General features: G+C 45.6%; 1 protein-coding gene across 1 annotated transcript in view; it reads left to right on the top strand.

Annotated features, from left to right (window-relative positions):
* The window catches only part of LOC8042265 (endoplasmic reticulum mannosyl-oligosaccharide 1,2-alpha-mannosidase), a 49,833-nt gene that overhangs the window by 18,975 nt on the left and 13,434 nt on the right, over positions 1-17,424 (top strand). The window contains exons 8-9 of the mRNA XM_029971670.4: positions 1,146-1,343; positions 5,404-5,535. Of these exons, the coding sequence (XP_029827530.2) occupies positions 1,146-1,343; positions 5,404-5,535 (330 nt within the window). The remainder of the gene's footprint in view (positions 1-1,145; positions 1,344-5,403; positions 5,536-17,424) is intronic.

Below are 17,424 nucleotides of genomic sequence, written 5' to 3'. Positions count from 1 at the left end.
AAAGCATTAACAGGTCTCATTGTATGAGCCGACGTCATCAGCTTTGAAGCAGCTCCAAACGGCACCTTAAATCCTTTACCCAAGTGAAGCCAGCTTCCAGCTATGAAACCACACGAAAAGCCTAGCCAAACAGCACCTAGTTTTCCTGATTTCAAAGGAATGGAGTAAAGCTAATGGATTTTGGCCTCGGTCCCATTGGGCTGGTGTGCGTCGACGAGGCTCTCATTGGCTGCTGCGCGTCACTTTCATCAACCGCCACCCGTGGCGCTCCGTGTGCGTGTTGCGAGCGCGCCGGTAACATCCAAACGTCCAAGGCAAGAAGGGCAAGAAGAGTCATCGCAATCGGCCGACGCAAATACGGCCGACGCGGAAGAACGACAAGCATGCTTTCGCATTCACAACTCATAAGAAGTGCTTAGGTGTACCTCGAGCCTTTTCAATCAACGTATTTGGAGTTTTTTTTAGAAACCACAAAAAATGGGTATCATATTTATTTTTTTTAATATTGAATGCGTGCCCTTGATAGCCCACGACTTCGACTATATTTGGTATGTGTCTAAACTGTAGAGAAGTGCAGGTGACCACGGAGAAGAGAGTGAGGGTGACTCAAACCGACCAGTTCTTGATCGGCGGTTTTCAGGTGGGAAGAAAAAGAATTTCAAGCTGCAAATTGTGGTCTGGGTAGTTGGGGTTTCGTATGGCATGTACAAGTGCAGACCTTGGCGAGCATATATACCCCGTCAGTGTCCCTTTAAAGCTATCACTTGGCAAGCTCCTCGGAGGAGCATTGTTTGAAAACAGTCTCTCTCAGTTGCCCACACGCTAACAGGTACAGGCGGATGGTGAGCCTATCGCCACCGCTCTCACGGGCATTGGAGAGGGACCGGTTTTGAATGACTTGCTTTTTGTGCAAACATCATGTTCACCATAAAAACTGCAATAGAAATACTTTTCACTGCGGGCAATGTGCATCCATCGTTCCATCGGTTTCGTCGCTTCTGTCCAAATGGGCTGGGCTGATATATGGCGTAGCGAGTGCCACCGAGCAGACTCGCCAGATAAAGGCTCCAGGCATTTTACGAAGCTTGTCAACGGAATTTGATCTAGTAACATTGGTACTGGGTCTCTTTGGGAATCTCCTTTAGGACCACCTGGTATGCTACCTGCCGGGCACGCTGGCCCTGGGCCACAAGGAGGGCGGCATGCCCAAAGAGCACTGGGACCTGGCCCTGGAGCTCATGGACACCTGCCTGCGCATGTACGCCATCAACCCCACCTTCCTCAGCCCGGAGATTGCTCACTTCAACCTGCAGCCCACAGGAGCCAAGGACATACTCATCAAGGTGGGTGCCTGGCCATGACAATACTTTGAATCAGGTGTCGCTAGATGTTTTGTGACTTGGTATTCTTAAGGAAAAGACTGAGGAAGAATGACAGATATATATCTTCCTTTTTGCTTGCTCATGTTAGAATTTAGTCTTGAGTCGTTTTTGGTAGTGGAAGGGTTGCCCAGCCAGGCATTGCAGAGAGCAGAGTGTCGAACCGAAATTTTTATCGGTTCGGTTCCGGTTCGTGTTCACGGCTTTCGGTTCGGTTCCGGTTTAGTTCCGGGGAGCAAAAAATAGCGGTTCAAACCGGTTCAAACTGGTTCAATCCGGTTCAAACCGGTTTGAACCGCTAAATTGAGAATATATTTTTAGCGTTGTTCTGGCAATATGCACTATTTACGCCGTGAAATGATTAACTATATAGTTTCTTCGATCGTCCGTGCAATTTACTTTTGTTTTTAGGTACCAAAAATATTAAATTCAGTTATTTAATTTCGACTCAAGAGTAGAAAAAAATCTACATTACCATACATAACGTCGTTTTCATACGACTCCACATCCCTTTGTTTACCGGTAACATATATCTTACCTGAATGAAAATGTTTAAGTACAAGAGTAAAAAGTTGAGCTGGTTGGTACATACTTGTAAATAAATCAGCTTCAAATTTAGAACTATACAGTGTTTTATTGTGCTTTCTTCGTGTTTAAGTAAAATTCTAAAGTTCAAGCTGATCTATTTACACGGTATAAAATGTTGTCGCAAAGTGTGGTAGGTCGTCTAAAATACCTGTGATTGGTACAACTTTGTGTCGCAGTGTTAAAAGGAAATCGTGATTGTGTCCTTGAACTAAGGAATTCATTACATCGCATAAAATTATGAAATGAGCTCCTCGTGCTCATGCTAATAATGAAATAAGGTTTACGAAACACACTTCACAATATATATGTATATGATTACGACACAACTGAGCTAAAAGCAATGAAATTCCCAGAATGTAACAAAAGGTTTAGGATAATTCCTTTCAGTCTATTTTTTTTAGAAACACCGAGCGGCAATCCAAATGCGCTTGTTGTTCTAACCAAACATTGTTTACACTCAGCACCGCATGCATGCCACTAATCATGCAACAAGAAGTAATCGCAATTGTTCACTCTAATCTATTCGCACTTTCGCACTCAAATCGAATCTGGCCCAAAATAGCGCTTGCCCAAGTGAACATTTTCTTATGCAGAATAAGCTGGCAGAGCCTGGCTGTTGAGGTTTGTTCTTGACAAGATGCCGGTCAATTTAATTTGCAAATGGCATCCCCTTTGCTAACTGATGATTTTAACTCGATAGCGTTAATGAGCTCATGTCACAGAAAAGCCGATGTCGGTGGCGTTACTGGAAAATCCTGATTGGTCGATAGGTTCATGACGTCAGAGCTACATACCCTCACGCAAGAATTTCAAGCAACCCACAATGCTCACGTGAAACGTGACATCACGCGTGGAATGAGAGTGATTAAAACATGACTTGTAATGCGAATTAAAGGTCGCCTATGTCTCAAATGATTTCACTTTTGAAAGTAATTGTTTTGCCTTAAAGAAAAAAAAATAAGAATTTTAGGCAGGATTTGAACCCACGACCCTTTAGTTGCGAGTCAGACGTTTTTCACTAGGAACGGTGCGAGCGTCTGGCACGACAAAACATGCTTTTTGGTAAGAACGTTTTTGCAAGCAAAGTAGTTTCCGGAGTCACGCTTTTGGTCTGCGCCAAAGATGCAGGGAAGAGGAACCTTTATAACACAGTATGTTTTTAAAACTCCCTTCCCCCCCCCCCCACACACACACACACACACACGCACTTGTTTATACAGCGGAGCTGTTAAGGGCTAGTTTCCCCAGTGTCGTGTCCGTCAGCAAACAAATGATGACACTATACTCTGGACAGCTACCGCCATCTATAAATGACAACAGCAACCAGGCAACCGGCTTGCCGGTTGTCTGGTTGCCGCCGTCACGCATAGATGGCGGTAACCTCTCCAGCCTTTCCACTCTGGCTTGCCGACTTGCGGCAGGCCATTCCTTCATTCCCACCATAGTACAGCTTTACCAGAGTGGAAAGACTGAAAGTATTCCTGAGGAATTGCCTCCTCCGTTGGTGTGTGTTCATTTGCCAATTTTATTTGACACTTGTTAACCGCAACCCTTCATTGCTTTTATTTTGCACCCCGTGAAGTTTAGATGGATCATAAAACGACATCAGGTTGGAATGCTCATGACTTTTCAGAGGCGTACTGGTACTCTGGCCCAAGTATACTCGCGCAGGCCGCCACTAATTCAGAAGCTTCTTTGTCGCGGTGAAATTGCGAGGATTAAATGAGACTATTTCTTTTAGTCATGCCTTCCCAAAGATTGATGTCGCAATTGTAGGATCAAAACCACCTGCCTGACGACAGTCGAGCGCGGCTCATGGATTGGACAGGAGGACTGCGTGAGCACCGTACATCGGCTCGTAACAATCAATGTCTTGGCAGACACTTGGGTAGTGGCTCATGTCCAACAACTGCGGTGATGAGAATAGCCGAACTCTAACAATGCCTGAAGCTGAGCACGCTTTTTCTTCCTTTAAAACCTCATCGCGGGGTACGATTAACGTTGGCGGCATAAGATAGGCACCAGGCCACATGGCCGCTTCCGGCTCGGAGCTGAGGGGCTGAACGATGCCCATATTTCTCGAATTTTTCAGTAACTGCCATTGCCTAGAAAAAATAGCAAAGCCAAGTTCAAGCAGTTATTAACGTTAGGGAGTGATCCTGAGTAGTATTTAGTGATATATAGAAATATTTTTATAGCTTCTTTAAGCAAAGTAGAGGGAGTCGAAACTTGGGCAATAACTTCAGAACGACACTCGTGTGAGACTTACAGCGACTGCTAACGTTCGGCTGTCTCTCTGAGGTCACTAAAATATTTTTTTAGTATTCCTTCCGTACACACGTGTAGTTTTGTGTAACGTTATATTAATGAGTCGCATTTAGTAATTTCAGTACTTCTATTCTCAGGGACATCTTTCGGATGCAGTTCAGAAACAACGAAAAAATATTTGGGTGTCTCAAAATGTAAAATGGGTCTTGCAACATTTTTTCTAGTACTTTCAATAAATAGTGTTAAGAAATAACCCCTAGCGTTGACAGCTTGCGGAAACATCCCTTAGTTTTCCCCTAATACCAGATGCAGAAAAAATAAAGGAAAGAGACGGCGGTTGATATCTCCTCAGCTCGCAATTTAAACAAGCGGCCACATGATCTGATACCGCCAGTGTTCATCACAGCCATGCTCTAGGCGGCTAGGGTTTGGAAAGCAAAAGCTTGGGCTGAGCTTCAGATATTGTTAGAGTTGGGCTATTATCATATGTAATTGGCATGAGCCATTACCCGAATGTTTGGCGGTGCTGATTGTCATAAACCTGAGCACTCGACTAGGGGTTATGAAAATTGCTAACATCACGGTGTCACGTGACTCTCGGTGGGAAATCGTGATGTCATGTTACGTCATGCTGTGAACAATGTTAATACATCTAATGACTTCCTCAAATTAAATCGAGTTGACGCAGTGAGTTACGTGACGTCATGAGGTCACGTGGCATTACTTGACAACATGTATTGACACCATGACGTCACGTGACAACGTGACACATGGTTAATCATAGTGCCATGAAAACCCACAACTTACCATACTTTTCAATTCTGTATATATGACGATTTGATCCTAGATAGAAATACAGCCGCCAATTTTTATTCCAATATGTTCATTTTGCGACACTAACAAAAATAAAATATTACCTTGAACCGTCTTGAACCGGTTACCGTTATATTTTTTTTCGGTTCGGTTCCGGTTCAGTTCCAAGATGGCGGCAAAGATTTCGGTTCGGTTCAGTTTCGGTTCGGCTAAAAATAACGGTTCTGTTCCGGTTTTCGGTTCGGTTCGGTTCCGGTTCGACACCCTGGCAGAGAGTGACCAGCTCCACTTTCCCACCCATAGCTTTAATGTTGCTTGTAGGCAATAATTTGAAGGTGCCTGGTTTGCTTTGCAGGGCAACGATGCACACAACCTGCTCCGGCCGGAGACTCTGGAGAGCTTGTGGTACCTGTACTATTTCACGCGCAACGAGACGTATCGGGACTGGGGCTGGCGCATCTTCCAGGGCTTTGAGCGGCATTGTAAGGTACGTCCGTGCTGGCTCTTGTCCGTTTGACTGTTTATCACAAAGGACTTATAAACGGAATATTTGTCGTTCAGTTCCAGGAGGTCTGAGCCTCTCCACAGGAACTATGCTGTTGGTGTTCACTAAAGGGATGAGTGGGTGGTCCTACAAAGGATCTGACTTGCGACTTTGTTCCTCCAGAAAGCACTCTTGGAATAAGGACACATGTACTCATCGAACCATCTGCAACAGTTGTGTAGACTGCAGGACATTGGTGGTGCCATCACGACATCGGCACATTCTTGCATTTTCCTTCAAAAGCTTGCGGCATCCCCAATTTTACTTGTTATGTTAGCACTAGGAGCGTGCAAATGTTAGAAACCTTGAATAATTCGCGATTTCGCTGTTCGATTCGATTCGCGGCACGCTTTTACTGTTTGAAGTACCTATGCAAACTTTTTTATTGTTGTCACGTTGGCGAAGGAGACGTTGACGGCGATAGAACGTAAGAAGGGTTTAATGAGGAGCAGAGCAGTTCTTCAAAATTGAGCAGGGAACGAGTCAGCGCCAGGCACAAGCCACGTGCAGAACCGAAATTACCGAGACACGCTGTTATGCGCGAACAATCAAAGCATTTGTTAACTGCGGCAATATTAAGTATTAATTACTAATGTCTTAGGGTTCCCTTTTCTCCCCGTCAAGCTCCACTGCATCGCATTAGCGTTCTCGCATCACGAGTCACTGTTTCGCACCGGTGCGCGGGCGTCAAGCTTCGCTGCTTGGCACCGGCGTGATAGGAGAAACAGCTTATGTGGTGGATCATCTCGGTTGGTTCGATGGGCTCAGAAATTTTGCCCAATTTTGTAGCGGGTTCCCGGTTTCTTTTTTTTTTTTTTTTTGCGATTTGGGTGCGCGAAATCGGTTCCTGTGACACGCGAGTTGTTCCCGTGACACGCGACTTGTTTCCGTGTGTTCATTGTATACTGAAATGCGAATGTGCTGCGTCCGCGACGTGCGGTGTCCGTTCCCGTCACATGCGAGTTCACAGCGGATTCCCGCGCTTTTGTGCGCGATCTGCGCGCGCGATATCAGTTCCCGTGACACACGACTTGTTCCCCCGACACGCGAGTTTTTCTGCGTGTTTATTGTACCGTGGGATGCGAATCTGCCGCGCCCGTGACCTGCGGTATTTGTTTCCGTCAAATGCGAGTTCAGAGCGGGTTCCCGCGTTTTAGTGCGCGATCTGCGCGCGCGATATCGATTTCCGAGACTCGCGAGTTGTTGCCGTGTGTTTATGTATCATGAAATGTGAATCTTCTGTGTATGTGACCTCGGTATCCGTTTCCGTTACGCGCGAGTTCATGGCGAGTTCCCACGTTTTTGTCCGATATCTGCTTGCGCGATTTCGGTTCTCGTGACACGCAAAATAGTAGCGGCTTCCCTCGTGTTAGTTAGCGCCGTAATACGCAAATCTGCTGTGTCTGCGATCTGCGGCATTCGTTCGCGTCAAATGTAAGTACATAGCGGGTTCCCGCGTTTTTGTCTTCGATCTGCGGGCGCGATATCGGTTCCCGTGACACGCGAGTTAGCAGCGGGTTCCCGCGTGTTTATTCCACCGTAAACGCGAGTCTGCTGCGTCCGCGATGTGCGGTATCATTTCCCGTGTCACGTGAATTTTAGCGGGTGTCCCGGTCTTTATCACTAAATTTTGATAAAATTTTGCTTTCTGCCCGAAATGGGGGGTCGCCCACCCTATGGTTTTCACAATTTCTCTTCATTTTAAGTGGGCGTTCTTACAGAATTTAAAGGGACACTGACGGCATTTATGCTCGCCAAGGTTTTTATTTGTACATGACACATGAAAGCCCAACTATACAGAACACAATTCGCGGCTTGAAATTCGATCTCTTTCCACCCGAAAACCGCCGATCGAGAACTGGCCGGTTTGGGTCGCATTCACTCTCTTCTCCGCGTGGTCATGTGGTTTAGACACAACAACGAAACATAATCATAGCCATGGGTCATCGAAGGCACACACTCAATATTAAAAATGGAAAAAACAATATTATACCCTTTTTTGAGCCTTCGACCACTGTCGGAGTTACGGGGCTGTCACCTCGGGTCCGTTGGGAAGGGGGGGGGGGAAAGGAGGAGGAGGGGGAGGAGGAGGAGGAGGAGAGGTTGGAAGCATTGTGAGTGAGGCTGGGGTGAGGGGAGGGGAGGGCCAATAGTGTATGCGCACTGGAGGGGTCCGTTGGGAACTTGACGAATGTGCCTGTATGCGCCCTGTCGGCCATTGGACGGGGGGCAGCACGTGACTCCGAGGGGTTTCAAACCTATTGGCCGATCCCTTCCCGAGGGTGAGAAGGACCGAGGTTTCAAAAGCTTGTGACGGGGCGGGAAGGGGCGATTTTTGCTTTCCTTGAATGACCGTAAACTAGTTCGACGGAGATGCTAACTTCCCCTACTTGTACATAAAATTGTACAAAGTTTGTAATGTAAATAAATGTCTTGAACTCAGAACCCCCAAAAGCCTCCATTGTCCACCAAACTATGAAGCCGCCAGCCGAGAAGAACAACGACGAAATCTTACTATTTCTTTTTATTTACGGGAAATACTTGCTGAACATTAGTGTGAAGTCTCTTGCTTTTGCAGCGCATAGATGAATCGGGGTTGGTAGTGTGGGTGAGTAGGTTCATAACCAAAATGACAAAACAGCGTGCTAAGAATTCAGAGAAGGGGGAACTAAACAGGATAAGTGCTAAAACACTTATCTTGTTTGTTGCTTGTCTGATTTAGTATTGTACTTCAAGTTTGTTCTTCATGCATTGTTTTGCATTTCTGGCATAGGTAACCTATATACCTAATCACAAGTCGCTGAAACAGCCTAAGTATGCAGTGTTCTTTATGCATTTCTTTTTTAAATTTTTATTTTTTTTATAAATCCTGGAAAATAGCATTGTTTCTTAGTATTCATAACGATCTCTTCATGAGTACTTCTTACAGATGCTACACATGTCCACATACTGCCAGCACTTCAAACGCAGCGTGATGGCCAATGAACGTTAAAAGGAAATTTTTGTATGTTTTGAAATATGGGCAATCTGGTAATTGTCAGTGTCAGTGTCCTTGACATCTTAAATGGCAGACACCGATGAAAAAAAGAAATCGGCAGAGACACTTAAGATCGCTTACGTGTAGGATTGCGAAAGCATTCCTACAAGCAGCGACGGCGCTGCGGCGGTGACATCACGCTCCTCCACTGCGCAGGCGCGGCGCACCCTGCCAGCTTTATAACGGCTTCCGTGACGAAGCATTGCGTTGCTTTGCTTTTCTTTGTGTTTTATTTCTGAAGCGCGTCCGCATTAGCCTTGAGCGCACCCGCCTGTCTCCGTGATGAGGCATCTGCGTTGCTGTGCTTTTCTTTGTGTTTTATTTCCGAGGCGCGTCCGCTTTGAACTCGAGCGGCCGCATCGGTTTCCGTGACAGAGCATCTGATATGAAGCTTCGTAGTCAATATATGTGCCGTTTTTCGTGGTTTCGGGTTTTAAGGTGCCGTTTCTCTCGGTTACAGACGCCGCCGGCTCCACTCCATACCGCTCCGCGTAAAAAAAAAAAACACAAAAAACAAGCAAACAAAACCTAGTGTTGAGAGTTGTGCTTGTGGCGCCATCTCCTGCTAAACGCACCAAGTACTCAAGCGAAAGCCGACGACACCGTTGTCTGTTTGCCCCACCTCTCGGGAGATGACGCCACAACCACAGCTCTTGATTAGAGAGACTTAAGTAAGAAAGTAAAAGTGTGTTCAACTGCTCGCCTGGGTTATGTGTTTATAAACGCCATTAAATTTGAAAAAAAAAAAAAATTACTGTGATGCTATGGGGCTACGGGTGGCTTTTCAACGTAACTCCAACAATAAACAGCCCTGGAGATGCTTGAATATTTTACGCGAAGAATAAAATAACACTTTACTTTAAACAGCATTTTTGTTTCAATAGGAGAAGTATTTTATAAGCAGGAAAAAGGGTATAATCTGCCATCTCTAACGCCGCCATTAAATTGCCCCCCCCCCCCCCCCCCCCCCTTCCCGCTACGGCGCCAGCAGTTCGGCTGGCCCTATAGCAACGATGACACCGTTGCTATGGAGCCCCATAATGCGTCGCAGCCAATGGGAATTAAAGGGACACTGACACCCCCCAAAATTTTTTTTTCATATTTTGCCAGGCGCTTCATTATGGTGTCGGAGGACTACCCAATTAATATTTTGCAACAGCGTAGCGTATTTTTTTAATAAAGCCAAAAGACGCAACTGCTCGAAACCGAAACCGAAACCCGACGGAGGTCGGAGAAGTGGAGAGAAGAGAGTGGAGTGGCGGAAGTCACGTGGCTACACCCGACCGTGCGTTTTTTTTTTTTTTTTTTTTTTTTTCTTTCTCCTCTCCGGTAGCAGACGACAGGACATGCGGCGTGCGATGCGGCGTGCGGGAACTGTTCGCCGTGAGTTATGTTTGTTCCGCTCGTTGTTCTGTACTCCAAGATGAGTTGTTTTGTACATTGAGAAGCTGGAGATGAGTAGTGAGTGCCCGTGGTGAATTTCCATGATCGGCTCCGAAAAGAATACACCCAAGATGTTGCGTGAAGAGCTGGCTCACATGTCCTGCGTCCGAAAAAAAAGGGGCATTGTGCGAGTTTCCGAAAGATCAACGGGATCGGGACCAATGGCTGGCTGCAATTCCTGTAGAACATATACGGACACCTCGGAAAGCGGACGTTACCTGATTTATATGCTCCTTGCATTTTGTGGAAAGTGATTACATTGAGTTCGCAGGTGTCAACAAGGAAATCCCATACCATTTAATTCAGCGAAGTGTCGTCCACAACATGTGTTTGTTACTTTTTTGTTTGTTTCTTCAGTGATAATTGTAAAAAAGAAGATATGTAAACATCAAAAAAAAAAAAAAAAAAAAGTTTTCTTGGGGGATCGAACCCGGTTCTACCGCGTGTGAAGCAGACGTCTTACCCACTGAGCTACTGGGGCAACTCTTCATTCCGGGATCTCTTTTCTTAGTAATAATTCAGCCGGTAAACTGTAAGTTGGAAAGTTAGCTGCCGATTTTCCTCTAGCAAAAGCACTCCCGGGTCGAAGTCGGGAAGCACCACGCATTGGCGACATTTGCACCTTGTAAAGAAATCGTACGCGTGCATATTCAACTCGAAGTAGACACGTCGTGCTTGACGTTTGCGCGAGCGATGTCTTCAGCCACGAGAAGGGAGCGACGGCTCGGCGACGTCTTCGTGCAAATCGGCTTGGTGGTCGGGCGTGTCGTACGGGATGAATACCAACTCTTTTGATCAGTCCCAAATTTCTCTTTTAAAGGTAGACAGAATTCGCCGGTACCGCGAACGACAGTTCTGAAATAGAGGTCCCACGCCCGTCGTCCGCTGCCACCGCCGTCCCCGCGAGCCCGACGATACGCGAAAAGACGAACGCACAGAATGCTTCCGGTTGTCTGTGGAACTTTTTTTTCAATCAACGTATTTACAGCTTTTTAGAAGCCACAAAAAATTGGTTTCATATTTTTTTCTATTTTTAATATTGAGTGTGTGCCTTCAGTGACCTGCGACTTTGATTAAATTTGGTGGTCGCATCGATACCTTAGAAAATGGCCCGTGACCGCGGAAAAGAGAGTGAGCGAGACTCGAACCGGCCAGTTCTTGATCGACGGTTTTCGGGTGGAAAGAAACCGAATTTCGAGCCGCAAATTCTGTTCTGGGTAGTTGAGCTCTCATATGTCACGTACAAATCAAAACCTCGGCGAGCATAAATACCCTGTCAGTGTCCCTTTAAGGTGCCGTTTCGCTGCTACAGACGACGCCGGCTTCGCTCCATGGGACAGTTAATGCTTTCGCATTAAAAAAATAAATAAAAAACGCTGCGTGACGCATGGTGGCGCTTGCCGCGGTGTACCGACGCGGCGCAGTTTCTCCTGCATCGCCCGAGAAGCGCTGTGCACTGTCCTGGTTTCAGGTCAATTCCGGTGCGAGTTGATCGAAGATGCTATTACTTGAGGCTCCCTGCTCTCCATCGAATGACTGTTCGGAGCTTGCTTTTAAAACTGTCAAAACTCTCTCTCTCTCTCTCTCTTTTTTTTTTTTTTTTTTCCCCGGCTGGAACGGTGGTACGCTTTGGAATTTCACAAAGTAAAATTAACGACTAAAAGACGTCTTTGGGGGAAATTTGAGGTCGTTACGTGCAAGCGCCGATTTTTCTGGCTCGTTTTGCAGCGAGAGGGAGAGAGATAGAAGAACGGGGGAGGAAGAGTGTCACCCGTTCCCGTCGATGTTGTAGAGTTGGGTCTCTCTCGTTACTCTGTTTGTTCGTCTGGAAGCTACGACGGTGCTTGTAAAGTGTACGTAAGACGTTGTCATGTGGAGTGCCTAGCAGAGATACGCGAAAAGCGTTCGTGGAATCATCCCGGAAGCAAGAGACACACAGAGTAAACAGCTCTTGACTAAAAATAGCTTCTAGAATGATATCAGCAAGTACTACCTCTGCCGGCTTTATTTACTTTACTTTCTCGTGCCTCGTCGTTTTGCGTCAGTGAGAACTGTCTGATTGCAAGCATTAATAACGGTATATGAAAATTCAAACTTTTACTTTTTTTTTCTTTTTTTTTTTTGGGGGGGGGGGGGGGGTGGAAGCCGAAGGCACGATTTTTACCCACCAATCTCGACGTCACTGAACGCAACGTTTCCGCTTTTATTTATTTGCTGAATCAGTCTTGCCTCGCAACGTTCTCCTTACAAAGTATAGAATAAAAAAAAAAAAATGAGGAATTAAAAAGAGAATAATAATTGTTTTTATGGTTTTTTATCCATCGGTAAGGGGCATCTTTAGAACGTTTGCCGTTTTATTTTACGGTAAAGTTTAACGGTACCGTACCCCACGCGCACAGAGAACAGCAGCGATGAGCTTCACTTGCCCCGCCTCCACGCCGAGCTCTCGCATGCCTTCGACAGTGCTTCAGCGTTTCGTGCCCCTCAGGCGCGCGCGCGCAGCCAGAGCACGGCGGAAGGCACGGAGCGCGTACCGGAGGCCGCGTGTTCGAAACACACGCCATACCGTTCTCTCTCGGTGACTATAGTGCCGCACATCGATTAACTATGTTAGTTGACTACTCGGTGACCTTTAATGGACTCATTAGCTGCTCTAATGTGACGACCAATCGAGTTGTTCAAGTACCGCCAAATTATAACCATAATGTTCTACGTTTGAAGAACACATGTTCCATTGTTTCGTAGGGCCCTAACCTCTAGCGATGCGGGAACAGAATGCGTTAATGAGGGCATTCTATTTATTTGTTCGCTCGCTGCACCTTTAAATTTCCACGGGCTGATGTGGGTACAAAAGAAAACAAAACTATGTACTTTTTTTTTTTTTTACTGGCATTGGGTTGCCAGGTAATACGCCGATTAATGGGCGAGTTATCTGGTTAATTTCACAGCCCTTCACTATGCGCCTTCCGTGGGGCTTTGGCTGCGCATGCGTCGAAGTGTTATCAAAGGCAGAAAGTTCGAGCTCGAGGCGAAGCATTGTTTCTTCTCAGACTGCCGCGCAAACTGCAGTCAATGTAAGGAGAGCGTTCCTTTGTGGGGATCTGTTCGTGGGCGACGACGTGACCACGCGGCCATCTTGACGCTTGACATTACAGTGACTTGCGCAACCATTAGTTGCGTGCTGTCTTCTTGGAATTGCCCCATAAAGACCGCGTAACTTCTCAACTCTTTTATTCGTTTTTTTTTCCTTTTTTTTTTTTCTTTTTTCACGTATTTTATTTTTTGACACAGAAGTCACAATCCTTTCTTCAGAAATGTCCGCCAATGCATCTACTGCAACGGGACTTTTTTTTTTCTACTAGTAGTAATTTGATTTGCGCAATGCAATGGAAGCATACTTGTTGTTTGATTCGATCCCATTTGCGCATATATCGCGACCACACTACACGTATGTGACGACGAAGGTGAGACTGATCTAAGTATCCATTTGTGTGTGTGTGCGTTGGAAAGCGTACGGTTGTTTATAGAGAGGTGCGACTTGGAGATCGAGAATTATGGTAGTCACTCTATATCGTGCGCATTAATTGACGATTCATCTAAGCTAGATTTCTTGCGACGCGATATATGCACCTAAGCTAGATTTCTTGCGACGTGGTGAACAATATATATATACATTGTTCGTCACCTGTCTTTAAAAGACAGGTGATGAACTAGCTAGTCGCGGTACATGTATGCGCGCTGCAGACATGTGCACGCCGGTGTTTATGTGTAAAAAAATTCAACGCTTACGCTTGAAGATGAAGCGATGACTTGAAGCACGTGTTGTAATGCCTCGAAGTCCAGAAGTTAGAAGCGACAAAAAGAAAAACGGAAACAGCTGAGACTACAAAAAAAAAAAAGGGGGGGGGGGGGGGGGAATGCCTGGCAGATTTTTCAAAATTTTACAATGAATTAATTTTTTTTTTCAGTGTTAAGTGTTTGTTAAATTTTGTGCTCATATCACATGTGCTCATTTCTTTTTATATTTCGGTGCACAGTGTTTACAATAAATTGTGTTTTTTTTTTTTCCCCCATATTATTAAGTTATAGTCGAAAGTTCGCGCTTATGTTCACTTGAAAACGAAAGTGCTTTCGTGAAATGGCGCTCGCCATTTTATGAGAATAAACAAAGAAAAACGCACTGCACGGACTACTTTGTGCGCGAAATAATCCGCGTTTGCGAATCGCTTGCCACTGAATAGACTGACGCGATGGTGGAGGATTTGCATAGGTAATTCTTTAGTTTTGCTCGGTCTGTGTACCACATTTGGTGTGAAGGAATCAAAGATACACCGCGCCGTTTTTTTGTAGGTAAGAGCCATCTCATAAGGTACAAAATACTCATTTGTTTTAAATACCTGCAGGGATGTGATTGCTGCGCCAATTGCGCCAAGGGGCTAACCCTGCTACATCCTGCTACACTGTGCCAAAATATGATTAATTTGCGCCAAACCTGCTTCAAAAAAACAAATTCGGTCGTTTTTCCAAACCGTAACTAAGGTAACTACCGTAACTGAGCATGCGTGTGTTATGCGGTGCAAGCGGCCGCCCGACACGAAACACATACCCTGCATCAATTGTCCATCCGGTCTTGTATTGTTTTCCCGCCGTCTCGCGTTTCGCGCTCTCGTCGTCTCGTCGGTCTCGTCTCGCATCGTTTTTTTTTTTAGACGCCGGTTTTTGCGGACGCTCCGACGCTAGCGTGCCGGGTACCAGCCATGCAGTCATGCTGTGAAACGGAACCGCGTTTTTGCGCGGCGGGAGTTACTTTCTGAGCTGAAGCACTCGCTCCTGAAACAAACAACCGTGGGAAAACTATATTTGTTCCCTTTCTTTTATTCACCGTGGTCGCGCGACGTCAGGTGTTGCCTTCCCCACGTCGCTGCAGATATGGCGCTTTCTAAAATGAAACTAAGTACTGCCGCATGTTCACCAACATCCCTGTTCTTCTTTAAATCATACATTACTACAAAAATCCCTCTTTAACCGAAACACTGGTGTGTCGAAGAATTGATTACGTAGGTTTCTCTCGGTAGGCTCTCTTTCGAGAGGGACCGGTCGGTACGTGAAAAATTTCCCTCGAAAGACAGTTGTTGACGAGAATTGTGAGCTAAAGCAAACAAGGCAATGCCTGCACGCTGAACCCGCACAGTGCGCTTGTTTGTCTCGAGTTCAGTCGTTGCACAAAGTGCTCCAAGAACTTTTTGATCCTGACCTGCGATGTCTTGCATCGGTGTGCTCAGGTTCTTTGTTTTGTTTGTGTGTGTGTTTAGCTTGTACTTGTTTGCCGGCCTGGCAAGTACGCGCCGCTGGACCGTTTTTCGTCGTATGCTCGACAGTTACATTTTGCATACAATTTTGGGAATCAGTTGGCGAAGGAGCGGAGGGGCTTGGTTTCGGTTTCGATCGAACATCCGTTGTCTCCGCTCGCGCGACGGTGCACGCGCAACTGCGAGCCTGCCCAAGTTTCCCTCACGTGCATGCGAACACGATTGCACGACAGAGGCAACAGCCGGGACGCTTGCAATCCATTGTTTTACGTTTGCTTACCTTTGACGAAAATCTGGCACGTCGGGAACCAGTAAAAGGGTGGCAAGCGTTTTTTTCGGAAATGCCTACAGCACTGTATTGCGCTTGTGGGATGTCTCAGCGCTAAAAACACAAACAGCGAGTTCCGTCACAACAGGACACAACACAGCACAAAGATCCCTTTGTTCGTGCAGCACTTGAAATGAATATTTTTATAAGAATATCTGCTCCAAAGGCCACTTTTGCTAACTTTGTTTGGCTGCTCCGAAAGATGCTCCATAATGGCTTAGGCCTATCACATCACTGTATGTACCTGTATCCAAAAGAAAAGAAAAATGTAGTATCCTCACGTATTTTGATGATTATGATGATGATTATGCTCTTTGGGTTCGTGCCGCAACGCATCTAGGGAGATGATTCTGGAAATAGGTGTTTTTTTTTTTCCCTTTGTCGACTCGCTTGCGTTTTCGGCGGTAAACACCGCCCGGTTTCCTCTAACAAAAAACCAAGACGAGCCGCGAACATGGAAAAAGAAGAACAAAAGTCGTATGGCTTGTCCACGGCTTGACGTAATCAACAATGGTCTTGCGTAATTTACGTAGAATGACTCTCTGTCGCCTTGCTTTTCAGTTTTGTGTTATCATGTTATAAATTACTTTTTTTTTACGATATAAGAAGAAATTGTTGCGGCGTGAAACTTTAGTGTTGTGCTTGAGAGTGTAGATATAACATAAATTTTGGTGGTTATTATTGCTTTGTTGTAGAGTGAGCACAGTACATGTGCACATTTTACGGGGCAATGATGCATTTGGGGAGGGGGGCGGGAGCACATAGCCTCCTCTATAGAGGAAGCTATGGGGAGCATTTACATTGCAGTGTGGATCTGCAAGATCTGGAAACAACATTTGAACGTGAGGGCTTCCGAAAGAAAATGGCAACTACACACTTTTGTTTCTCAAATGTTAATTTTTTTTTTTTTTTTCACGTCTTTTTAACGTAGTTTAACTTGGAAGTCTCGATGATTCAATTCGTGTAACAAAATTTAGTAAAACTCGGTAGTTTTTTTTCTTTAATTTTTTAGTGGAAGCGACCAGCTGATTAGACGTTCCTCAACTACATATATGTTGTTATGCGCCTATTTGAGACGCCGAGACCCTTACCGATGAATGGTATTATTCACAAACTTAACCTTAATCCGACTATTAGCAACTTAGCTTTAGTACATTGGCTAGGTCGCTCAAACCACCGCCCCGTTGGAAGTGTGTAGCTACATCCAGTCATCCATCCATCCAGGCGTTGTGAGTTCATAAAGAGGAACGTGTTTTCGGACTTCACCTCGGTACGTAAAAACGGACGAACTAACTAAATTGACGTTACTGATACTTGCATTGAAGCTTTATGGCGTTTTTTCTTTATTTATTTATTTTTAATTCGTACAAACATATTGCATAAGCTATGCTTTACGAGTTTCCGTTTTGATTTTCGTGTTCCGTGTTGTGGCTTTTGTGGAATGCTCTATCTCGTGACTCTGAGATCTTTATTCTAGGCCGAAGTTTCCATTTGCAACATCTATTAAGACTGAAAAAGCTGTCACGGGCCCCCCCCCCCCCTTTCCACGAGGTCACGTGACCCCCCTCCTTGAGGTCACGTGACCCCCTCCCCGAAGTCACGTGACCCCCCCCCCCGCCTCAGTACCCTTCCTTCCTCCTCAAGAGCTGCGCTCTAATTCGGCGTTACAGGGAGTTGTAAACGACTTTCACTTTTTTTGTGTGGTTTTTAAGCTT

Source organism: Ixodes scapularis, unplaced genomic scaffold (genome assembly GCF_016920785.2).
Source record: "Ixodes scapularis isolate PalLabHiFi unplaced genomic scaffold, ASM1692078v2 PGA_scaffold3__209_contigs__length_174095766, whole genome shotgun sequence".
Lineage (NCBI taxonomy): Eukaryota > Metazoa > Arthropoda > Arachnida > Ixodida > Ixodidae > Ixodes > Ixodes scapularis.
Note: the sequence above shows the minus strand (reverse complement) of the source record. Positions and strands in the feature narration are given on the sequence as shown.